The 14,738-nt window shown below is 51.0% G+C and overlaps 1 protein-coding gene across 1 annotated transcript; it reads left to right on the top strand.

Annotated features, from left to right (window-relative positions):
- The first annotated feature begins 812 nt into the window (after positions 1-812).
- Positions 813-14,164, top strand: RBM38 (RNA binding motif protein 38). The gene is made up of 4 exons (XM_084537754.1): positions 813-1,039; positions 1,440-1,563; positions 2,190-2,244; positions 12,699-14,164. The coding sequence occupies exons 1-4, from the start codon at positions 872-874 to the stop codon at positions 12,997-12,999; spliced, it is 648 nt and encodes a 215-aa protein (XP_084393880.1). The 5' UTR covers positions 813-871; the 3' UTR covers positions 13,000-14,164.
- Positions 14,165-14,738: the final 574 nt, after the last annotated feature.

Here is a 14,738-nt window from a genome sequence, read left to right as displayed (position 1 = left end):
TGGATTTTGAGGCCCTAAGTAGCTTTTCGGCTTTTGTTTTCCAGCAATTAGGAACAGGGGAGCATGGAACAGGCTGTGGGGCTGCTCTCCTGGGGCAGGACTCGCAGCTTCCCTGGGTCAGGCTGCAGCCAGCGGGGCATGGCAGGGGCAGGGACCTCAACCAGCCTTGGAGGGACAGGGAGAGGAACCCGGTGGTACAGGGAGAGGAACCCGGTGGCACAGGGACACCTCGCTGCTCCGAAACCAGCGCTGTCCAAAGAGCAGGAGGGAGAAGCAGAAACCTCAAGACCTTCTTAGGGACCTCCTTAGGAACACTTCAGCACTCCCAGCTCGTCCTCTTGACCTTCTTAGGGACCTTAATCTCCCTCCTCAAGACCACCCCTTGGTCACTTTGTCCCCACCACGACCACATCCTTGCGGTTCCCTGTCCCCCCTATGCCCCATATCCCCCTCACATCCCCCTCACATCCCACCTCGCACCCCCTATCCCCCTCACATCCCCCTCTCACACCCCATATCCCCCTCCTATCCCCTTCACATCCCCCCCTCGTCCCCTCAGGGACTACGCGCCCCGAGCTCCCCTGCGCGGCGGGGCGGGCCGGGGCGGGGCGGGCGCGGCCCTACAAAGGCGGCGGCGGCGGCGGGCGGCCGCTACTGCCCGGTACCGGCGGGAGGGGCGCGGCGCCGCCCGCGCTGACGGGACAAAGCGCGGCCATGAGCCCGCTCTAGGGCCCCGGGAGGCCGCCGCAGCTCCCCGTCACCGCTCCGGGAGGGAGCGGGGAGGGGAGTGGGGGGGGACCCCGTGTTGGGGTTCCCGGGGGGTGGGGGGGGGTGTTTGTCGCCGCCGCCACCACCACCGCCGCCGGGCACCATGCACACCGTGCAGAAGGACACCACGTTCACCAAGATCTTCGTCGGGGGGCTGCCCTACCACACCACCGACTCCTCCCTCAGGAAGTACTTCGAGGTCTTCGGGGACATCGAGGAGGCGGTGGTGATCACCGACCGGCAGACGGGCAAATCCCGGGGATACGGCTTCGTAAGTGCCGCTGCCCGGCCCGGGGGGGAGGCTGGGGGTGGCAGTGCCTTCAGGGGGTCGCAGTGCCCTCACAAAGCCTGGGGGGTGGCTGGGACCCCCGCATCTCCCTGCCCTGAGCCCCCCGGTGCTGCTTGCCCCGTCTCAGCCTCTGCCGTCGGGGGGTTTGGGACCGGCTCCGTTAATTTGGAGGAGCCCAGGGAGCAGAGGGGAGGTCACTGGTGGAAGCTTTGGCCATGGGGAGCAGCTTTTCCGCCAGGTCCCCCCCGTCTCGATGTATCAGGGTTGTTTGGAGAAGCGGCGTTTGGCTCCTGGGTCAAAATAGATGAGTCAAGCAAACAGCCCCACTGCCGGAGCCTTCCCCCAGTGCCGCTGCCACAACCGATGCTGTGCTTCCTTGCAGGTGACCATGGCAGACAGGGCTGCGGCTGAAAGAGCCTGCAAAGACCCCAACCCCATCATCGACGGCAGGAAAGCAAATGTGAACCTGGCGTATTTGGGAGCAAAACCGAGGAGTATTCAAACTGGTGAGGCAGCCGGGAGAGCCCGTCTCTAACTAGTAGAATAACTTGTAAGGCGAGGGAACGAGCTACTCGGGCTGGGTTCATCTGATCCGATGGTGCGTGCTTATCCCCCCTTGTTTTGCTCGTGGACTGAGGACACTGTAATCAGTTAACCTCTCTTCCCTGTCTTCTTCCCAGTCCCTCTTATGCTAGCGTTATATGCCAATATACACCAAAGTTCGTATAACTGAGTTAAAGCCGTTTCCTTCCACGGCTGGTCTGCTTTGCTGCTCTCCTCTTTCATTGTTACATCAGCATTAGCGCTAAGATCCATTCCATCATTCTGCCCCTTGGTTTAATTTTACACACAGTACCCTGTGTAAAGTAAGGTATTATCCCCATTGTCTGCTCTGATAGCAGCACTTGAGCACTGCTCTTTAATCTGGGCTCCCATCTGGCCTTTGTGCATATCGCATATGCATATTAAAATTAACTTGCTTCTAAATGGGACTCTAAATTTGCTCACATGCATAGCAGATGAAATGGATGCACATGTGGTCTGAGGTGTAGTTACATGGGTATATTGTGAGTTGAATGGTATGGCGGATGCCATTCATTAATATTTTTTTTTCCGAACCCTTTTTCTTTAGGTTTTACCATAGGTGTGCAGCAGCTACATCCAGCCTTTATTCAGAGACCCTTTGGGTAAGTGGACATGTTTCTTAACAGTCAGTTTGAAATCATATTCATGAATCAACTTCCTCATTATTTAAAATGCATGAAAAAGCCTTAGTTGTAAGGAGTGGACAGTTTGAACAGCTGTTGTTGATGCATGGAGTACTTTATTTCTGGTGAAGATTTCAGAAGTTTTGTGCATTTGTCAGCTTTCATATAATTCCCAAAGATCCTCCTTTATCCTCAGTAAATCTTAGCCATAATAAGCCCACTGCATTGCTCTCTTCTTTGCCAGCTTCAAGGATTCAAATAAATGGAAAATAGTTTCTCTATTGCAGTACTTAAGGTGTCAAAACAATTAAGCAAATTCTGTTCTCATGTTTCTCAAATAAGATCTTCTGCTTCCTCTCCGCCGTTTCCCACATAATAATGCTCAGGGTACAGTTTTATCCTAGAAAACAAATTGCATTGGAAACAAAGTCTGTTACTTAATGAAAGTAACATTAGGTCAAAAATTGATTTTGGACAGATGTTATACAAGGCTTGAATAGTCTGCAAAAGTGGGCTTTTGTCTGCTGTTTTCAATAGCTTATACCATCCCTACTCGGTTAGAAAAGTCCTCTTTTTATACATCTAATAGGATCTGGCAGCTGCTCGGGAAAAGACAAGTGTGCTTCACGAGAACAATAGTGACTGTCATACTGCCTTCATTTAACTGTTTAATGATTGATGCAGTTCTTTTTTTTACACCATTTCAGAAAGTGAATATTGATAGGGTTTTTTTATTATTATTTTCTAAGAGCATTAAGAAAGTAGGTGCATTTTTTAAAGCTTTTGAGAACTGCTCTGTTGTGGTTTTTATGTGACTAATATAAATAGATGGGATCTTGGCCTTTGTCAACAGAAATATTTCATCCATTCCCTGTTCTCTGTTCATAGCATTTTCTTTTCTTTTCTTTCTTTTTTTTGGGGGCGGGTGGGGGGAGCAGCTAACAACAAAACAGAAACTTTCGCTTCTCTGCCAACTGCCTGGGTAATCTCATTCCAATGAGTTTATGGATGTAAGAGGCTGTGTTGCCACAATAGTGCACACCCAGTGTATGTGCGCTGTGTACGGTTCAAACACGCCAGTTTTCCTAAGTGGTTACGGCTCTGTTGGAAAGACTTGAAGAGCATCTGTCATGAAACGAGGAGGGTTTTTTGGTGCAAGAGCCACAGTAGTCCAGGTAGGCAAGCTGTTGCTCTTCAACAGCTCTCCTCGCATGGGAGCTACAGCAGCTTTCCTAGGCTCAGAGGCAGGCAGCATCTCCGAGATGCAAACACCGGAGGCTTTCCAAATCGCACAAGAGCACACAATAGAAGTTGATGATAAAACCCAGCATGTTACGAGGTTTACCATGCGTGCCAACAGAAAAGAGCAAAATGGTGAAGCATGTTAAAGCCCTAGTGCTGGCAGGAGCGTCAGCTCGCACCAGCTCCCCTTGCAGATAATCTGCTCTTCCAGCATGTGCTGCTCCTACCCAGCAGCCACAGCTCTGCAGCTGTGAAAAACGTGGGTTTTCTTTTTGAACAGTTTGCTCTTAGTTTCATGTACAGAGGAGTGTGGGATCAACTGACTCGGTGTTCCTTGTGACCTAGACAGTTACTGTTCCAGTTCTCCGGCATTGGTTCTGTCATTAAACCAGCAGAGCTGCAGTGAGCACATACAGCAGAGAGCACTGTAAATTATTTATCAGTTGCCAAGAGACAGGAACCAGGAGACTGGAGGGAGCAGATTATATATCATTATTTGCAAGCATTGGTAAACACGAATTTCATTGCATTCGGACGTTGCTGGAGCAGGATCACTAGAAACATGGGTTTGGCGAAACGTAGAGCCATTTAACTGAGCACCTTGGCTGAGGCTGCTCTGTGGCTTCTGAGCAAAGCATCAGGTGCTCAGTCAAGTAGCGGAGCTTGGCCACTGGTTCCCTCTTTGTCTTGTCAGGAGACCAGCAGAAGTAAGAGGGCTCTGCTCTTGCATTCCTTTGGAGCCACAATTTCTTTTGCCCTTTGAGGGATTTGAGGGTAGGTGAGGAGCTTATCAGGGTCTGTCTGACTTGGGAAGTGTGACCAACTTGCTGTTGCCCATTTGCTGTGCGCCTTGTGGAGCTTCCCCAAATAAAGGTCTCTGGCTGGTCTGCGTTGCCACACGTAAGACATCTCAGGGCTTTCCCTCCCTCAGTTTCTCTCTGCAAAGTGTTTGCATCCAGGCACTGGCATGCAGTTTCTGAAAGACCGTTGTTATGGGACACGGGGTGCTAGGTGTGCAAGCTGGACTTGGCAAGGAAGAAATGAATGAACAACCCGCGAACTGCTAGGCAGTTAAGGAAGAGAAGACCAGCCAGTCACATTCGAGCTACAAAGCCGCAAAATGCAGGTTTTGGTGAAACTTAAAATGAATGGAAACTATGAAAATTACCCAAACATTAGTGAAGATTATTTATAAACTGAAGGCTTCCCCCCAGCCCCAGGGACCCAAATGCAGCTGTAAATATTGCCCGGGGTATGCGGAACAGAAAGAGAAACCATGAAGAGCCTCACTCCTTCCTCCTGCTGTCCTGGCAGGGGAGGCACATGCACGGCAGACAGCACGGAGTCGGTAGTAAATCCTGTTTTGAAAAGTAGTCTCTAGGCTGTCGTAACCAGAGATCTTAACAGTAATGCAAGGCGAAGGATGCATCTGTGTCAGGGTGACTCGGAGATCTGGCTTCTGGGTTTAGGGAAGCAACTTCAGGCCTGGGGGCTCAGTCGGTAGCTTACAGGTTGCGCTTTGCTTGGAGGCAGATGGGAATGCCACAGCATTTGCCTGCAGTTGCTGGCTGGCGTGGTGTTGTATTTATGAGAATAGAGGAGGGTGAGACTGCAAATGGAGCTGTCTTTTACTGCAGCAGCCTCTTACTGAAGCAGTTGCCCTTTAAAGAAGTTTGGAGAAACATCACTCTTCTTGGAAGCTGTGAAGAGCACCTATGTAGACCACTCGGCCAGGAGTACGTGGTGGTGCAGCAGAGCTGTGTTGTGTCCCCCTCGTGGTCCTCTCTTCTGGGCCCCTAGCACCCAAAGCAGGCGTGAGCCCCGGCAGGGAACGGGGGATTCCCTGATTCTTCTCTCCCCAGCCGTGCTTTCAGCTCTGGATGCAGGCAGTGCATGGCAGATGCATTCCTGTGGCTGTGCCTCAGCAAAGGAGCTATCTGTGTGGGAGATCTACCAGTGGCTGAGTAAGTGACTGAGCTCTTGGAAACATATCGCTGTCCTTGCAGCAGGATCCAGCTCTTTCCATATCTGCACATGGGGTGTCGTTGCTCCAGAGACCCCACCTCCTCCTGGCCTGTAGCTGCTTATTTCGGCCTGTGTTTGGTGTCGGGCAGCACTGGAAATGGTTAAATCTCTGAGTTTAACGTTTCGTGTACTGATGGTGCTGCAGCTAGGACGTGAAGAAAGTCCCTCTTTGTGTCAGCCCACCCTCCCTTGCAGCTGTTTATCCTTAAAACTTCTCTATTGGGTTAAAAATAAAAGGAAACAAACTTTCATCTTTTCTGTGGTTATGCTTATAAAAAGGCGCATGCTGTCCTTGCTCTGCTCGGTCTCTGTCAGCTGGCATCCCCCGTGCTCTGACTTCCTATTTCACCACTTATCAAAAAGCTGGCTTGCTGCGGGACCCCGGGCTGCTCCGCCGGTCACAAGCGGCTCCCATGGGGATGGCTCACCCGGCACCTGTTGTTTGTCGTGTGCCAATAACATGAAAGCTTTCGGGGGGGGGGATTTCCTAAGAAACATTCAAATCCATTTTCCAAATGGCTTCAGCTGCTAGTTCTCAGGCATGCTCACTGCTATTCAGACCGAGCGCTTGCCAGTCAGAGAGCTTTTTGGTTTTTAAGAATAGACGTGTATTTATAAACAGATCCAACAGCTTTGCAGTTTTTCTTGGACATTTACTTCGAGGTTGCATGTGCTGGTGTTGCACCCAAGGGCTTGGCACTGTTGCTTTGGGTACAGTTTGCTCGTGTCCCACGTCTTGTATCATCCTATAGAACAACGTAAAAGGAGATCAGAAAGGAAAGTGCCTTCTCCTTGCTGTGGTTCCATTGGCATCAGTGGATTTGCTCTTTGCCTTCTGCGGAGCAGCGAACCAGGCCCTTTCCCCTGGCTGCAGGAGCCGGGGAGCAGCAGATGTAAGCTTCTCCCGTTCTGGTGCTGTTTTAATCCCAGCACAGCAGATCCGTGCACGCGCCTGAATTTTCAGAGCAGTGCAGGCTGTTCTTGATCTCGTCTTTCTTTTGCGCAGCTGCTGGCATGCCGGTCCCTAACTTTGGTAGTATTAAACACATGCCCAGTAATTTGAATGATAAATGCAGCTCCGAGCAGCCTGCCTCTGAGCTGGGGACACCAGAGAGGGAACTTAGACAGTTGTGCTGATAATTCGGTGGCAAGGACACTGGGTCACTTCTAAATATGACTTACATGAAGAACTTGTTCCCCGCAGATGGGAGCAGGCTACATACCAGAGCTAAATATACTCTGTGAGCGCAAAAGATGAAAAGTCTTGGACCTCAGAGTTAAAACTGAGTATCCTGTTTCTCCCTCTCTCTATCCTGCAGACAGGGCCACGCTGCCCCTGCCCTTTCCCTGTGCGTGTCGGCTGTCCTGTGCCACTGGCATGCACCCCTGGCTGCTCCCGCTTTGCTGGAAGGCGTGGAGAGGGGTGCCTCGGGTCCTCTAGATCAACAAGATCTAGAGGCTGTCAGTAGAGATCCCTTAAAATTCTTAAAATGGAATTTCTTTCTTGGCTGAGAAACCACTTGTTTTATCAGTTACCCATTTCTGATAAAAGAAAACCTATTTCATTATTCTTGCATGGTTAAAGCGTTCTGCTTCAAAATCCCTCGTATATCCAAGAAATAGTTTTTGTTAAATCAGATGTACTGGTGATTTTAATTAAAAATCAATGGAAGGAATCACGTGTAAAGAAAAAGTCTGTTAAAAAAATGGAGTCACATAAAAGTAGACAACTTTATGTATGTGTTATTCCAAAACTTGTCAGGTACTTGGGAAGTTTTTAAAGGTGTTTCTGCAGCCTTTGGTTTTCTCCAAATTGCAGAAGGAAATGGGAAAGCTTAGTTAAAGGTGGAATTCCTCGGAATTAATCTCCCAAAGTCTCTTGTTTTTCCTCCTGCGTGGACACGACGAATCTAGCATCCTCCTGGGATTCTCACACTGATGCTGAGGGACTCGGGCTGCTGTGGTGTATTGGTGTGAGGCACTTTCTGTTTTGTCTGGCAGTTCATGTCTGTTCTGGCTGTGCTGATAACTCGTAAGGGGAGGGCTTTTTCCCTCTCTGGATAGCTGACTAGTTGTGGATAAACTTCCATGTGACTTTTTCCTTGGTGCCAGATGGCTCTTGTTTCAGGCAGATGTTATCTCCTGCTCTGCTACCTGAGCGTTTTTCAGCATGCTTCTCCAGCCTATTTTTGGTCCGGCACAACATGCCTTTGTTTGGGATTATTATTATTTTATTGTATTTCTTTTTTTTTTTTTCCTTTGGGTGTGGGGGAGCAAGACGCAGAGGATAAAGCTGTAAATTGTAGAGCCTGGATAACTGGTGCTGAGCTCAGGATGTTGATCTCAGGCTCTTGGTTGAATTAAGAAAAAAGTTGAGATCTTTGAGGAGATTCACTCTCATCTTTGATAGACAACCTCTTTTTTTTTTTCCTCTTTTCCCCACCTCTGCACTGGCTGTGCTTCTTGGGGAAGGTGTAGATGGCGTTTCTTTTTATTTGTGTCTGTGGGACCCACCTCCATGAGTTCATTGCATCATGAAGCCGAGCTGTGCTCACGCTGCGAAGTGATGGCATTGCTGGGCTGCGCTAGACTCGCAGCTACTGCAGTGCTTCCTGTTCCCTAAGCTTTTTCTCTCCTGCCAAAATGAAATTAGATTGAAATCATGGATAGCTCGTGTACAATGATTTTTGTAGGCTCAGCAACTGGTAGAAGTTATCGTTGAAACCTCTTACATAGCCATGTTTTCTCTTGTACTGATTCCAACCTGGGACAGGCTGTTACGGCAGGTTGTTCCTTTTTCGTTGTCCCCCTGTATATTGAAGTCCTTGGCCCAGCAGGAAACCCAGTCGTGTACCAGGTACCTGCTTGCCTGGGCTGCTGCATAAATCTTCCCAAAGGGTGAGAGAGGAGGAAGAGCAGAAGACAGACAGGCAAATTAGTTACATGACCAGAAATTTGAGCAGAAATTTGTGGTTTTTCTTTTGATGTTATTTTGTGTTTATGTCATAATACAGTAGGCAAGCGTAAATACTGGACCACGGAGCTGCAGGGTTCATCCTTGTCCTTTTTCAAGCTGGCTGATGAGGCAGAACCCATTGACATTTCAATGCGCGCTTTAATCAGCTTTAATAGGGACATTTCAGGATTCAGAGGTTTGTCATGTCAGTGGATGAAGCCCAGCCCATGTCAGTAACTGCTGATGGATTGTGGAGTGGTCGGCGCAGAACGAATGCCCTGGTGTGCAGCACGCTGTGCTTATTCACATGTCGGTGAATAAACCCCGCAGGGGCCCCTCCGAGCAGGAGTCCTTGTTGGCAGACACGGCCTGACCTGGCCACTGCATCTTGCTTGGATTTGAGACCAGGATTTGAATTTCTCTTGTTTCTACAGCCTGGCGTTGAGGCTGTAGGTATTGCCCGACCACCCACGCTCCACCAAGGCTTAAAGTGCCCAGGCAGCACCTTGAGGGCTTGGGGCTGTCCTTCAGGAATGCTGCTCTTGGGGCACGAGCTGTGGCAGGATGCGGCTGTGTCCACACACCACTAGCTCCGAGGTGGTGTTGCAGCACTGGTAATGGAAGCATCAAGCTCCTGGAGTGCTGCTGCTCTCCGTGGCCGTGCTGGGGTATTTCCCACAGCTACTTCTGTCTGCTGCACTCGCACTCCTGACCCCGCTTCAGAATACCTCTCTGCAAACCTGTCACCCGGGCTGTGGTTGGAGGTGTCACCTCACCACAGGCGGTTTTTGTGTCTCTCTCGTGTGCAGCTGTGGCTGTGCTCGGCTCATTCTGCAGTACCACCCAGCAGACAGAGCCCAGCATCGCCTCCCGTGGCATCTTGGCTGGTGCCGTGTGTCTGGAGGGCTCCGACGCATCTGTCTGTCCTGCCATCACGTGTCGTGGCCGTGTGGGTGTCCCTGCAGCAGCTGATGGGTCAGTGCTGGTGGAAACGCAGGCCAAATTCCCGGGGTCAAATGCTGCAGTTTGTGCCTTCACTGGCAGACACAAAGGGCTCTGTTTCTTTTATTCTTCAGGGAATAAAGGGCTGGTCGTGGTGGTGGCATTTGTGTGCTGATCTCTGTGAGGCTGCCAAGAGCCCTGTGCCCCTCCTCGTGTCCCGAGTGTTTGTGTGGTGCTGTTTCCCTCCTGCAACTTGTCCCCCACCTCAGCACAACCAGCTCCTGCCGTGGCCAGGGGCCGTTTTCTGGTCACGTTGTGTATGGAGGTGAAGTTCTTCTGGCTTGCAGGGCGCGTTGTGGGAGCTGGAGGAGGACTGCAGGGAGGGAAGGCATCGTAAAACACAGATGTGACTCATCCGGTAGAAATTCAGATCAGAGCTTGCTGATTTTTTGAAAAAGACAGCACTCGAAAACAGCTTTATTTCTAAGAGATCTTCAGAAATAGTGAAGGAGGGGAAAGTATTTCAAGACCTCCTGTGGATGCTAAACATAGCCAGCAGTAACTTTGCCGTACCGCGCTGCTTCTGGTTTCTCGTTAGCCGCAAGTAACCAGCGACCTTACCTTGGGCCGCGTGTTTTGTTGGAATCGATGAGTTGCCATCTGGCCACTGCATCCCGAAGTCCAAACCGCGTCATATCCCGAGTGTGATTCTAAAACACTAAAAGCCCACAGAGCAGAAGAGCCTCTGCTTGTACACAGGAGCAGCTTCTGGAGTGGCAGTGTGTTTTCAGTGCGGCAAATGGTGGTGTGAGACACGTGCCTGTGTGTGCGGCGGGCCGGGGGTTATTTCTGGAAATGGAGTGCAAGAATACTTATTGTCTTCTCAGTTAATGGTGTTTTCTATTCAGAGAGGCATCGAAGCGATGGAATTTTTCCTCCCTGACAAAGAAGTAGTCTAGGATGTCATGGGTTTGCTGCCTTTTCGTGCAAACTACAGCAGGGGACCGGTGTGCTGAAGATCAGAACCGACGTGCGGGGTCCCTGGGCACATGTTCCTGCAGGGTGATGTTCAGGCTGTGTCCCAAGAGGCTGCCAGCCCAGCCTCCATGGTAGCACCGCTCATTTTGCAGGCGAGGGCTCGGTGACGGAGCCCAAGGGGTGTTGGGGTCAGGCTGTGCCCACTCCTCGGCTCAGGGCCCCGCTGCTGCAGCCCGGCCGGGGCGCTGGGCCCGAGGTCGGAGCCTGGGCGTCAGCTCTTGTTCTGATTCAGCCGTGCCGGCCTTAATTTGGATCAGAGCAGCAACAAAAATGATTCAGTGAATTTCTGTCCCCTCATTTCGTTCCTGTTAGTCACAGGGTGATAGCGGGTGCCGTGTATTTATGGACTGCAGGGCTGTGAGCTCCCTCCCTGCATGCTGTGGCGGCTCTGGCCTCGGGAGGTGGCCTTGCATTTAATATTTGTGCGTGCTGTCCATCCATCCTGTCACCTCCCCGGTGCTGCTCCTCTGGGCAGCCTCGTTTCATCTGAGGGTGCTGATTTCAGAGGCAGAGCTGCTGCGAGGGGGGAGGATAGCAGTCATTCTCTCATAATGCAAATTGCCTCAAAAAAAAAAAAGTGTGCGAGTGGGAAAACAAGAGAAAACCCAGGTCAGATGCACGCTTATTCATGGGAAGCCTTTCTCCTGCCCAAAGAGCAGGTTAAATTTAGCATCCAGTGCTGGGTGGGAAGCAAATGGGAACAGCCCCACAGCTGCTGGACAGGGGCAGCAGCCCCAGGTGGGCCCTAGGACGCTGCGGGTACTGGCTGAGATGTGGGGCAGGCACTTGGGCAGGACGAGGGAGGCCAGTGATGGGTCCAGGAGAAGCTTCCAGCTCCTGGCTGGGACTTCCCACGGCCAGGCAGCGCTGCACATCCTCTCGTGCTCCTGACGGGGATCAGATGGGTGAGTGGGCAGCGGATCCTTCCCCGAGCAGCTGAGCTCCGCTCCACGAAGCGCTGCAGGCACGTACAAGCCTGTGGCTTGTGAAAAGCCTGTGGGAGGCTTTTAAAAGTGGTCGTGTTTGGAAATGTGCTGTCGCGCACATCCACACAAAAATCCCCAAAATGTTTGAATCTGCATAAGCGCCGTGCGGAGTTTCACCTTGGTTTTTGCTCAACAAAATAAGGGGGTCTGGGGACTCTCTGGAGGTTGGCTTTTGGTTACTGCAGATGGGCAAGCAGTTGGTCAGAGAGCTCTTGCCTACACCAGGCACTTCTGGTGCCCGTGGCTCTGCCCTTCAGCAGTCAGCAACCTCTGCAAGCCCTGGAGTGGTTAGGGCCCAGCACCACAAAGCTCCCGGTGCCGGGCAGCCACTGTGTGCATGCCCTGCAGCTGCACCAGCGCTCACCCACTCCTCTCTGCGCCACGGACCGTGGCACTTTGTGTGGACAGACCTGAACCTGCAGCTCTTGCTCTTACTTCAAGCCTGACTTCCCATGGGCTCTTTGGAAAACACACCCTTCCGTTTTGCTGTTTTTTAAAAAAAGTTAGCATTTCCTATCAATAAGTTGGCGATCTGACCTTAACCATCCTCAGCATGCTTCAATTTTAATCGCCAGTGGCGTGGTTTGGTTCCTCGTGGCAGTACCCCTGGGGCAGGTGCTGAAAGGCAGCGCTGGAGGCACCGACCCTGAGAGCCGAGATGCGCCAACCTTACTGGGGGGAAGAAAGCCAGCACCAATACCTCGTGTTTTACAACAAACACCCAGTAGCATTGCCCTAAACATCCCCTGTTATGGAAACACCAGCCCCAATGTGTGGTGACTGATAACAGCAGGGAAGGCCCTCGGCTGTTCCTGGTGATGGGATGCGGAGAGGAGTGGCTGGGACGGGGACAGGGAAATGTGGAGCTGGAGGCTGGTGGGGACAATTTGGGCACACCAGGGATGGAACGGGGCAGGTGAGTGGTGTCTGTGTGCTGTGGCCACCTGGGCAGGGGTTCTGGGGTCTGGCAGCCTGGGTAGCAGCAGATATCTGACCCCTGGGAAGCAGAGGAGTGGAGAGCAGGGCGTGTGGCCACCCTCGCCGTCTCTGCTTTGCCTTGTGCTGCTTCCACCCTGGGCTCTAGGGCTGTTGTGTTCTGCCTCCCCTCCTGCCCCCAGCAGCACCCCTTGCTGGGACAGCACCATCCTGTGGCCAACACATGTGAATTTGGGGCAGGAGGGGCATGTGAATTTGGGGCTGGAGGGAGCAGACCCCTCGCTGACCCTCTCCCTTTGCCTCCACAGACTCACGCCTCACTATGTTTACCCCCAAGCTATCATTCAGCCCAGCGTGGTGATCCCTACCCCCGTGCAGTCCATCACGTCTCCCTACATCGACTACACCGCCGCCAGCCAAGCCTATTCCCAGTACACCACAGCTGCCTACGACCAGTACCCCTACGCTGCCTCTCCCGCCGCCGGCTTTGTGGGATACGGCTACACGGGCGCGGTGCAGCCCCCCATCACCGCCAGCAACCCCGCGGCGCCCGCCACCGCCTTCGTGCAGTACCAGCCCCAGCAGCTGCAGCCTGACCGCATGCAGTGAGGGCCATGCCCATGCTGCTGCCACCCGGGACAATCTTTTGCCGAGGGAAGGACGACGACTAGGACGACGAAACCAACAGCAAAAAAAAAAAAAAATAAAAAATAAAAACAACACAAAATAAAAAAAAAAAAAAAAAGGAAAAACAAAAAATCACCCTGACCCTTTATCCCGTTTATTTAGGTGCATATCAATACCTAAGCTATTTATAGTGTTAAGGGCAAACCCAAACCCTTGCAGTCTGACTGTGCTCATGAAAAAGGACTTTGGGTAAGTTTTCTTTGGATCTGGACAGATATTGTCTTGAAGATGTTCTTAAAGTGACTGAAATGTTTCACAGGAAAACTACAGATTGTTGCACACATCACAGTCTGCTTCCATCACCTATGGTCTTCTTTCCAGCCCCCACCCCATCTGCCCCGCCAGCCCTCCCTCCTCATCAAACCTGCAATCTTCTTATTTACTGTTGAGGTACAGAGGTACTCGGAGAACATGGAGAAAAGCAATCTTATTTTTTGGTTGTACAAAAACTTTGTAATACTCAGAGATGCCTTACAGAAAAAAAGAAAAAGAAAAACTATTTTTTAATATTTATTGCGATTTTATTCGCATGAGCTGTGAATTGCAGACAGAAGAATAGTAGTAAGTAAGTATCTGCCTTGTTTAATTCTCATTTTACTAAATTATTGTATGTAGGTAAAAGTTCCTAAGTAATTGCTGAATCACTTCAACATGCAAAAGGGAATATTGGCTTGAAGGAGAGCAGAATATTCCTTTAGTCAACGCACTGTACTATTTTCTTATTGTAATTGTTACTCTGTTAAGATTATCTCAAATTTAGGTATATTTTTAAAATGCAAAAAAACAACAACCAAGAATACCGAACATTTTTGTCTACTTTGGTAGATTTTTTTGTTACAATGCTGCAAACTATGGAGACATTTACAGTATTTATGTAAAGGAGATTTGGGGCTGTTGGCCAGCAAAGGTTAGGGGAATATCATGAGTGGAGCAAGAGGAAAAAAGGTGTTAAGTCATTGAACAAATGGGTAAACAGAACCTTTTTATGCCTATAATGCAACAGCCAAATAAAGGAAGAGAAAAGACAATGTAAGTTAAGTGCATTTCTACAAAGAACAGCAATAAACTATTTTAACTTTTAAAAGGATCGGATACTGTATGGTACCATGTTTGCGTGGCCGGAGTGCAGGGGGGAGTAGCAAAGCGACCCGATGCAGATGCACTGGTCTTGGCCCCTGAATGTGCCGGGGGGGCTGGGACACACGTCCCACGCACTGTTGGTGGCTCTGCATCTCCTGAGTCACCCGTGGCTCTGGCACTGGGGGCTTTTTAGCTCCTGGAGTGCCCTGCTGGATACACGAGGTCTCCCTGGTGTTCGTGCCCAGCTGCTGTGGAGCAGAGCTGGTAAAGCACCGCTGTCCTGGTGCAGCAGCATCCGCACCTCGTGCGGCCTTTCCTTCTGTTACTCGCTCAGAGGAAGGTTTTATTTTATTTTGTTTTATCCAAAACGGAGTCCATCCAGCGGTCGGAGGTCTGCCTGAGCCCTCCTTCAGTTAATGTCGGGTCGCTGAGGTTCCCTCGGGGAGGGCAGGGCCTGGTCAGGCTGCGGGCAGCGCCGGGCCTGCTGCAGGCACCCGCACCCCCCTGAGCCTTGCTCCTGTGGCCACGTGTGATTTTACCTCACCATCCTGCTTTAGAAATTTGATTTTTGGATTTTGACT

The sequence above is a fragment of the Aythya ferina genome, assembly GCF_964211825.1.
Source record: "Aythya ferina genome assembly, chromosome: 16".
Taxonomy (NCBI): domain Eukaryota; kingdom Metazoa; phylum Chordata; class Aves; order Anseriformes; family Anatidae; genus Aythya; species Aythya ferina.
The sequence above is the reverse complement of the archived record's forward strand: the minus strand, read 5'-3'. Positions and strand labels throughout refer to the sequence as shown.